This window comes from Pipistrellus hanaki (genome assembly GCF_964339955.1).
Source record: "Pipistrellus hanaki genome assembly, chromosome: 7".
NCBI classification, from domain to species: Eukaryota; Metazoa; Chordata; class Mammalia; order Chiroptera; family Vespertilionidae; genus Pipistrellus; species Pipistrellus hanaki.
In genome coordinates, this window is record NC_140509.1 from 4045006 (window position 1) to 4055823 (window position 10818).

General features: G+C 52.8%; 1 protein-coding gene across 1 annotated transcript; it reads right to left on the reverse strand.

The window, feature by feature from the left end:
- Positions 1 to 3178: 3178 nt before the first annotated feature.
- LOC311625718 (HLA class II histocompatibility antigen, DQ beta 2 chain-like) lies at positions 3179 to 4550 on the reverse strand (the record flags this gene model as incomplete). The annotated part of the gene is given in 3 exon segments (XM_084890232.1): positions 3179 to 3332; positions 3334 to 3450; positions 4262 to 4550. Coding segments are annotated over 3 exon segments (558 nt in total). The 5' UTR covers positions 4549 to 4550.
- Between the last annotated feature and the right edge of the window lie 6268 nt (positions 4551 to 10818).

A 10818-nucleotide genomic window follows, 5' to 3' on the forward strand; every position in this document is an offset into this window, starting at 1 on the left:
TGGTGAGGACAGGTAAGGACAAAGGAAAGGACAGAGGACAGAACAGAGGTGATGACAACAGTGAGGACAGGTGAGGACAGAGATGAGGACTGCAGTGAGGACAGAGGAGAGGACAGTGGTGAGGATAGAGGTGAGGACAGTGGTTAGGACAATGGTTAGGACAGGGGGGAGTACAAAAAAGAGGACAGAGGAGGGGAAAGTGGTGAGGACAGTGGTGAAGACAGAGGTGACAACAACATTGAGGACAGAAGTGAGGACAGAGATGAGGACTATAGTTTGCACAGAGAAGAGGACAGATGAGAGGACAGAGTAGAGGACAGCGGTGAGGTCAGAATAGAGGACAGAGAGAACAGAGGAGAGGGCAGCAATGAGGACAGAGGTGAGGATAGAGGAGAGGACAGAGTAGAGGACAGCGGTGAAGACAGAGTATTGGACAGAGGAGAGGACAATGCTGAGGACAGATCAGAGGAATGCGTTGAAGACAGGTGAGACAACAGAGGAGAGGACAGTGATGAAGACAGGAGAGAAGACAGAGATGAGGACAGAGGTGAGAACAGAAGTGAGTACAGAGATAAGGACAGTGGTGAAGCCAGAGGTGAGAACAGCGGTGAGAACATGTGAGGACAGAGATGAGGACTGTAGTGAGGACAGAGCTGAGGACAGAAGTCAGGACAGAGGTGAGGACGGAGGTGAGGACAGAGGTGAGGACGAAGTGAGGTTGAGGTGAGGACAAAGGTGAGCACAGCAGTGAGGAAGGAAATGAGGACCACAAAGAGGACAGAGGTGAGGACAGCGGTGAGGACAGAGTTGAAGACAGAGCTGAGAACAGACGAGAGAACAGAGAAGAGGACAGCATTGAGGACAGCGGTTAGGACAGATGTGGGGACAGTGGTGAGAACAGAAGTAAGGACAGAGGTGAGGACAGAAATGAGGACAGAGGTGAGGACAGAAGAGAGGACAGAGGTGAGGAGAGAGGTGAGGACATCGGAGAGGGCAGCAAGGAGGACAAGAGGTGCAAACAGAGGTGAGGACAGCAGTGAGGACAAAGAAGAGAACAGAGGAGAGGGCAGCAGGGAGGACAGCAGGGAGGACTGAGGTGAGGACTGCAGTGAGAACAGAATTGAGGACAGAGGTTAAGACAGAAGTGAGGACAGAGGAGAGGACAGCCGTGAAAACAGAGGTGAGTAGAGAGGAGAAGACAGAGATGAGGCCAGTGGTGAGGACAAAGGTGAGGACAGAGAAGAGGAGAGAGGTGAAGACAGAAGTGAGGTGGAGTTGAGGACAGCGGTGAGGGTGGGAGTGAGGACCACAATGAGGACGGAGGAGAGGACCTAGGTGAGGACAGAAGTGAGGAAAAAGGTGAGGACAGAGGAGAGAACAGAGTTGAGGACAGAGGTGAGGAAAGAGGAGAGGGCAGAGAAGAGGACAGAGGTGAGGACAAAGGAGAGGACAGTGGAGAGAACAGAGCAGAGGACAGCAGTTAGGACAGGGTAGAGGACACATATTATGACATAGGTGAGCACAGAGGTGTGGATAGAGGTGAGGACAGAGGAGAGGACAAAGGAGAGAAGAGCGATGAGAAAAGGTGAGGACCGAGGTGAGGACTGAAGGGAGCACAGAGCAGAGGACAGTGGTGAGGACAGAGGAGAGGACAGAGGAGAGGACAAAGGAGAGGAGAGTGGTGAAAAAAGGTGAGGACCGAGGTGAGGACTGTAGTGAGGACAGAGGTGAGGACAGAATTAAGGACAGAGGTGAGAACTGCAGTGAGGACAAAGGTGAGGATGGAGGAGAGGACAGAGGTGAGGACAGAAGTGAGGTGGAGGTGAGGACAGAGGTGAAGACATCGGTGAGGAAGGAAGTGAGGACCACAATGAGGATAGAAGAGAGGACAGAAGAGAGGACAGAGATGAGGACAGCAGTGAGGAAAGCGATAGGGACAAAGAAGAGGACAGAGAAGACGACAGAGGAGAGGACAGAGGATAGGACAGAGGAGAGGACAAAGAAGAAGGCAGAGATGATGACAAAGGTGAGGACAGAAGTGAGGGCAGAGGTGAGGACAGAGGTCAAGACAGAGGTGAGGACAGCGGTGAGAACACAAGTGCAAACAAAGATGAGGACGTCAGTGAGGTTAGAGGAGAGGTAAGAGGAAAGGGCAGCGGAGAGGACAGCAGTGAGGACAGAGGAGAGGACAGAGGAGAGGACAGAGGTGAGGACAGTGGTGAGGACAGAAGTGAGGACAGAAGTGAGGACAGTGGAGAGGACAGAGGTGAGGTAGGAGGTAAGGTCAGCGGTGAGGAATGAGGAGAGGACAGCGGTGAAATCAGAGGTGAGGACAGAGGTGAGGACAGAGGAGAGGACAGAGGTGAGGACAGGGGAGAGGACAGAGGTGAGGACAGTGGTGAGGACAGAAGTGAGGACAGAAGTGAGGACAGTGGTGAGGACAGAAGTGAGGACAGAAGTGAGGACAGTGGAGAGGACAGAGGTGAGGACAGGGGAGAGGACAGAGGTGAGGACAGGGGAGAGGACAGAGGTGAGGACAGTGGTGAGGACAGCAGTGTGGACAGAAGTGAGGACAGAGGTGAGGACAGAGGAATGGACAGTGGGAGGACAGAGGTGTGGACAGATGTGAGGACAGCAGTGAAGATAAAGGAGAGGACATAGAAGAGGACAGAGGAGAGGGCAGAGGGGACGACAGCAGTGAGGACTGAGGTGAGAACTGTATTGAGGATAGAAGTGAGGATAGAGGAGAGGACAGCTGTGAGGACAGAGGAGAGGACAGAAGTGAGGACAGAGTAGAGAATAGGTGAGGCAGGGGTGAGAACTGCAGTAAGGAAAGAGGGGAGGACAGAATTGTGGTCGGAGGTGAGGACAGAGGTGAGGACGAAGGTGAGGACAGCAATGAGGACAGAGGAGAGGACAGTGGTGAGGAAACAGGTGAGGACAAAGTAGATTACAGAGAAGAGGACAGAGTAGTGGACAGCGGTGAGGACAGCGGTGTGGAGAGGTGAGGACAGCAGTGAGGACAGGTGAGGACAGATGTGAGGTCAGCGGCGAGGACAGATGTGAGGACAGAGGTGAGGACAGACGTGAGGCCAGCTGGAGCACTGCTCTCTCTGCCTGAGAAGGAGTCTTCTCTGCGCACCTGTGTGAAGAAGCAAGCCTGACCCAGCAGGAAAGCTCATCTCCATTCCTGCAGGTCCCGCCGGTCCATCCAGCCCTTCCTTTTCGTGTTGGTAGGCTCAGTCAGCAGGACGCCTCTCTCCCAGCTCCAGGCTCCCACTGGGTCCCCACCTGCCTCACCTCTCTTCTTCCAAAGGTGGACGACAAGCCCAGCCGAGGAAGGCCAGCCCCAGCACAAAGCCCCCAGTTCCACTCAGCATCTTGCCCTGGGCAGACTGACTGTGCCCCTGGGAAGTAGAAGCCTGCGGGTCAGTGTCTGTCCCCACACTCCTGTGTGAGTGTGTGAGTGGAAGCCCCGAGTCTGGTCCAGGACAAGGCACCGAGGAGCTCTGGAAGCAGATGGAGGGTCTCGGGCAGCAGGGCCCCAGGAGGCAGGAGGGACCAGGAGGCAGGAGGGCCCCAGGAGGCAGGAGGGCCCCAGGAGGCAGGAGGGACCCCAGGAGGCAGGAGGGACCCCAGGAGGCAGGAGGGACCCCAGGAGGCAGGAGGGACCCAGGAGGCAGGAGGGGCCCAGGAGGCAGGAGGGACCCCAGGAGGCAGGAGGGACACAGGAGGCAGCAGGACCCCAGGAGGCAGGAGGGGCCCAGGAGGCAGGAGGGGCCCCAGGAGGCAGGAGGGACCCCAGGAGGCAGGAGGGACCCCAGGAGGCAGGAGGGGCCCAGGAGGCAGGAGGGACCCAGGAGGCAGGAGGGGCCCAGGAGGCAGGAGGGGCCCAGGAGGCAGGAGGGACCCAGGAGGCAGGAGGGGCCCAGGAGGCAGGAGGGACCCAGGAGGCAGGAGGGGCCCAGGAGGCAGGAGGGACCCAGGAGAGAGCAGGGTCCAGGAGGCAGTGCAGACAGGTGGGGTGTAAGGGTGATGGCAGCTTCTCAGGAAGTGCATCCACCTGGAACCCCACAGACCTTCTCTGAGATGTCTGTGTTAATGGAGCCCAGAACCCCAGCTCTCAAGAGACACAGCCGGGGCTGACCGCAGCCTGGGGAGTGGGTTAGTAAAGGGATGGCCACGTCTTGGCATAAGGGGACCTCAGTCTTCCATGATCCCAATCCCGAAAGTAGAAGGCCAGAGCTAAGGGCCGACCCACCTGCCAGGCCCGGGTCCTCCTCCCTTGAGCTTCGGAGTCCAGGCGCCCTGAGGGCCCTTATTCCACTCCACTGTGATGGGGCTCCGGAGGGCGGGGTGCTCCACGCGGCAGGTGTAGATGTCTCCGCGCTGGGGGGTCGTTTCCAGCATCACCAGGACCTGGTAGGTCCAGTCCCCGTTCCTGATGACGGGGGTGGACACGACGCCGGCCGTCTCCTCCTGGTCGTTCCGGAACCACCGGACTCGGACGTGGGCTGGATAGAAGTCCGTCACCGAGCAGACCAGCATGTTGTGGTTCAGGGCCTCTGTCCTGGCCGGGGAGACGGTCACTGCGGGCTCCGCTGGGAGGGGAGGGTAACAGGAAGAAGACCTGAGGCGGCAAGTACCCACCCACACACTCATACACACACACACATTCACACACACATACACACAGTCACACACTCATACACACACTCATACACTCACACACACATACACACACAGTCACACACTCATACACACACACACTCACACGCACACACAGTCACACACTCACACTCACACACATACACACACACATTCACACACACATACACACAGTCACACACTCATACACACACTCACACACTCACATTAACACACACTCACACACATTCACACACATACACACTCACACACACACTCACACACACACTCTCACACACTCACACACACTCACACACTCACACACATTAACACACACACTCACACACACATACACACACTCACACACATTAACACACACACTCACACACATTTACACACTTACACACACACACTCACACACATATACACACATTCACACACTCACACTCATACACATTTCACACACTCACACACAGTCACACACACATACACATACGCACACGCACATTCATACACACTCATACACACACTCTCTCACATACACACACTCACCCACTCACACACACACACACACACTCTCACACTCACACACACACACACACACTCACACACACTTACACATACACACACTCACATACACACACTCTCTCACATGCACTCTCACACACACACACACTCTCTCTGGCCCTCGTCTCTGGCTGAAGCAGAGGGGACACGAGTTTCAAATCACCATTAGAACCCCGCCCTGGGTGTGAGCCAGCTAATTTGTTAGCCTGCTCTTTAGGGAAATAATGCCTTTACTCAGCATTTGCTTGTTTATTAAACAGGATAAGCTGTGTGAAAACTCTCTGCGACATGGACTGGTCGTTTTTAAACTCTGCACCGAAGCATATCCCTACACACATGTGCACTGCGCGGGGACCAGCTCAGGAGCCCGTCCACAGTGTGTGTGTGTGAGGGGGAGGACTGAGCTCCCAGCAGCGAGGCCCAAGGCAGGGTTCCTCCCGCCGGGGTTCCAGGCCCCGCCCCAGCCTGCCTCCACCCCACCCCTCACCCCCAGGTGAACCCCAGGACCACCGGGATCTTGGGCAACTACATTAGATCCCTCGGGGCCTCCGGGGCCTCCGGCCACCGCTCAGCTGCACAGTGAGGGGCGCCGGCTCCCTGCAGTTGTGTCCTCACAGCGAGTTCCCCTGCGCTGGCTCACCAGCAGCAGCTCTGGGCCTGGGGCCGCCCAGCTCTGCCACAGCCAGGAACACCCGGCGTAGCTGACAAAGTGCACAGTCTCCTCCCAGTTGGAGATTTCCATGGCCAGAGCCACACGCTGCGTCCGGTTGGGTGAGGGTCCGTGTCTCAAACACCCGCTCAGCGCGGAAGGAAGACACCAGTCCAGCCACCAGTCCAGCTAAATACAACCTGCTCTCAACCCTCCGAATTTCATCCCCACGAAGGGGTTCGGCCTTCTCGACCTCATGTCTTCGGTTAGAGAAAACCGAAGATAAAGCAAGAAAACCAAAGGAACAGTGAATGATTGGTAAGGAACAGATGAAACTGTATTTGCATGAAAGGAATCTGTCAATAAAGAAATCCAAAATAATCTATTGCTAAATAAATGTAAAGCAATAGTTTAGAAAGTAGCTTCATACATGACCTATCTTAAAACATTATATAGACCAAGAACAATTTTTCAGTTATTACCACATCAAAAAAAATTATTTATGAATAAGACCTACAAAAGATATACAAGATTTCTTGAAGGAAATAATAAACTTTTATGAAAATATTCCCAAATAAAAAGATATATTTTGAATTAAAAGACTCAGCATATTAAAGATGACAATTATGCCAAGTGAGTTTATGGATTTTATGCATACCAATTGAAATCCCTACAGTTTTTAATTATTTAAAACTTTGCAAGATGATTCTAAAATTTTGTTGTTGTTCATCCTCATGCAAGGATTTTTTTTTTCCATTGTTGTTTTTAGAGAGAGTAGAAAGAAGGAAAGGATGAGAGTGAGAGTGACACATCTATGTGAAAGAAATACATTGATTAATGGTCTCCCACACGTGCCTCAACAATGTCAGGGGATCGAACCTGCAACCCACATATGTGTCCTTGATGGAGATTCGAACCCATGACCCTTAGGTGCGTAGGCTCACACTCTATCCACTGAGCCACACCGGGGAAATTCTAAAATTTAATACCAAGGATTAGCCAAACTACTCTTGAAGAAGTAAACATTATGAAAATTTTTTCTCTACTAAATATCAAATAAAACTGTGGAGATTGTACACTGTGTTATTAACACAGACATAGGAAAATAAACAGGTGGCAAACTACATGCTGAAATTAGTTCCAGGCATCCAGTTACAGAAGTTGACGACCTTGATGGCTCAGTGGAAACCGTGCTGTTGTTAGTAGGTGTCCCAGTTAGGGGGAGAGAGAAGGCGGCCTTGGGCGTCACCCCGGATGCACTATGCCTGCATGGACAGGCAGGGCTGTGCCACGGTCATGACTGGACGGGAAGACTTCTCACACAGATCGTTCAAAGCACTGACATAAAGTGAAAGGACTGACACCTTCAACTTCGTTAAAATTAACTGCCGCCCGTCAAGCAATACTAAGAGCGTTAAGAAGACAAGCCACAAAAAAAATAAACAACTAACCAAAAAGACAAGCTACGAAACTCAAATAGATAATCTGCGAAGCACACACTGGCCAGGCACTCAACTCAACACATTTCTTTATTATCTTTAATCCTCACTGGGATATGCTTTCATTGGTTTTTAGAGAGAGAATAAGGGAGAGAGATAAAAGATAAGAGAGAGATAGTTGCCTCTTGTATGAGCCTCAACCAGGGATCGAACCCACAACCTTTTGGTGCATGGATGATGCTCCAACCAACTGAGTCACCCAGCCAAGGCCACAATACCTTTTAATATCTTCTAAAAACAAATAAGAAAAGATATGTAATATTATAGAAAAAAAAGGAAAATATCTAAATAGATACTTCAACAAAGAGTAAATACTAAGGAACAATGAACACGCAGAATGGCTCGTCCTCATTAGTAATCAGAGAAATGGAGGATAAACATATGGTGAAATACCACTACCTGCCCCCAACACCGGGCAACAGGAGACAGTCCAACTGCCAGAGCTGGGCCGGCTCTCCTGTGACTGCACTCGTGGTAGAGACAACCAGTTTGCACCAGTCGGGCCTCCTGCCGAGGAGCACAGCCTCTTGCCCATGCGCATGCTCTGGTCTTAAGCCCTGGGGCTCGGAGGCTGCAGGACATGGGAGAAACAGGCGCAGCCCGGAGTGCGGCCACATTGGAAGGGTAAGTGTTGTACTTAAACGTGGAAGCCAGTCCCCGACAGGGAACGTGGATGGACAGCCGTTACCTGGGAGACCTGTGACCGAGCCAGACACAGCACGGGCCAAAGGAGCAGGACACACGCCACGCTGGTGGTGGGACCTCTAACGGGGGCGCTAACCCACGTGTGAGCACAGTCACGTGCCCCCAGCGCAGGAAGAAGAAAGCGCGGTCGCCAGGGTCCGGAGGCGGCACTGGCTCTGGCAGCCGCAGGGGGTTAAGCTCGGGGCCGGCTTTGGGTGCTGGTAACACTCAGTCATTCTTAACCTGGTCATGGTGGGTTGGATGCTTCTCTATAACTTCTGTTAATTTTATATACGTGCTTTATGTCATGCCTGCATTGTGTTAGATTTCAAAATAACTAATTTTAAAAACGTGGGCTCATCAGCCGAAACCGGTTTGGCTCAGTGGATAGAGCGTTGGCCTGTGGACTGAAAGGTCCAGGTTCGATTCCGGTCAAGAGCATGTACATTGGTTGCGGGCACATCCCCAGTGGGGGATGTGTAGGAGGCGGCTGATCGATGTTTCTCTCTCATTGACGTTTCTGGCTCTCTATCCCTCTTCCTTCCTCTCTCTGGAAAATCAATAAAATATTTTTTAAAAAGTGCATGCTAGTGCGGAGAGACTCAGGGGTGTAGTTTGTGTGATATCACCCAGGGTGTGGGAATCAGTGGGTGCAAAATCAGTGTTAATTTCCCTGCTTTTCACCATTCTCACTGCCTCTCCATCACCAATCCCCATCAAGGGTGCAACAGGCTGGCCGTTAGGTAACGGAAACCTGCCCTCCGCCCCGAGGGCTCTCCTAGGGAGGTGGTGGGTTCGATCCCCTGCCTGGGTGCATACAGGAGGCAACTGGCCGATGTTTCTCTCTCTTGCTCCCTTCCTCTCTCTAAATCAATGGGTAAAAATTAAAATAAATTAATTAAATCAATCAGGGGGGAGGAGTAGTAGTAATGCGGTGACTTTGTAAAAAAAAAAAAAAAATGTACTTTTTCTTCCAACTCTGAGATCCCAAAGCCCTTTCCCTGAGAGAAAGTATCCTCCTTTTGCCCTAGCTGGTTTGGCTCAGTGGATAGAGCATCGGCCTGTGGACTGAAGGGTCCCAGGTTCAGGTCCAGCCAAGGGCACATGCCAGGTTACCAGCTCAATTCCCTGAAGGGAGCTTGCAGGAAGCAGCCAATCAGTGATTCTCTCTCATTGATGTTTCTCTCTCCCTCTCCCTTCCTCTCTGAGATCAATAAAAAATGTTTTTAATAAAAAGAAGAATCTACCCTCCTTTCAGCTGCAGAGGCTGGAGAAAAGAACGGAGCAACACTCTTTCCTGAGGCGGAGACATCTGGACCGCCCTTCCAAGTCCACCTGGGCCTTCAGAGTGCGGCACCCGGACCCCAAGCCCCAGAGCCCCGAACCCCAGGCCGGGGGGCTGGCAGAGCAGCTGCCCAGCGCTCGCCGGGAGCCCCTCTGAGGTGAGCCAGGGCGTCCTCAGCTCAGTGAGAACAACCGTCACCGTGCCAGCTGCCGCCCAGGGGCCGCGGGGGAGCCGGGTCATCTTTCCACGCGAAGCAGCTTCACAGAAGCACCGGCAGTCGGCACAGCTGCCAGCAGCTCATCTGGCGTCTCACTTTGCAGAAGATGAAAATGAGACCTTCTCTGAGCATTAGGATTGGACAGTTCTTAGGAAAAAACAATCAACCCAATAGCTTAGGTTCTCATCTGTCGCTGAGTAAACACTTTTAGCAAAAGCTCTCAGAGCAAAAACACTAACTGGGCCACCTCCTGCCCAGCACCAGCCTGCAACACGCTGGGACACAGCGGTTCGGGAACCAGGACAAGAGTGCAATTTGGAGTATTTCTTCTGGGACGTTTATTCAATTTCTCTGGCTCTTATATTTAGGGTTTGACAATAGGAAGGTCGGAGGAAGTGGAATGTTATTCCCCGAGAGAGAAGATAACTAAAGCCTGTTTATTCCCTTCCTTAACTTGGCACTGGGATGTGTGGGATACAGTATAAATTATAGAGGTGATAGGTGGTAGATAGATAGATAGACAGATAAATGATATAGATACAGATATAGATATAGATATAGATACAGATATAGATATAGATACAGATACAGATACAGATACAGATACAGATATAGATATAGATATAGATATAGATATAGATATAGATATAGATATAGGCTTGGGAAGGAGAGGGCAGGAGGGCCTCTCCATGTTCTGTCCCTGCACAGAAGCAGCAGCAGGGACCTGTGAGCAGCGACAGCCACGGGCCCAGCTGGATGGCGCTCAGGGAGGAGGGCAGGCTTCCTGCAGACAAGTGTGTGGACGAGGGCTGAGGGCCAGGGAACGTCTAGAAGCGCTCGCCGCAGGAGCTGAGGACTCACTGAGGAGTGGGAAACTTGCAAGGCCGGGTCACCACAGAGAGACAGGCAGCGGCACCAAGTGTCTGTGCTCTGGGGCTGGGCTCGCACCCTCCTTGCTCCCTTTCAGGGCACGAGTGAGAGGCGGGCTGGCTCATGGCAACGTTCAGTTACTTTGGCACCAAGGGGAGAGGACTCGGGCACAGCCTTCTGTAAGTGCTGTGGGGGACACCTCGGGGCGTCTGGGGACCTCAGCCCCGGGGTTGTGATCTCTGCCTGGGGCGAGGGGAGCCTCTGGTGATGGGCAGCTGAAAGCCAGCCTTGGGCCTCCAGCTGGCAGCTCCCTGGACCAGCTAGTGCACCTGGGGTTTGACTCTCACTGCACAGTGGTCAGTTAGGGCGGGAGACCCACGTGGATGCTCCCTCCACAGCA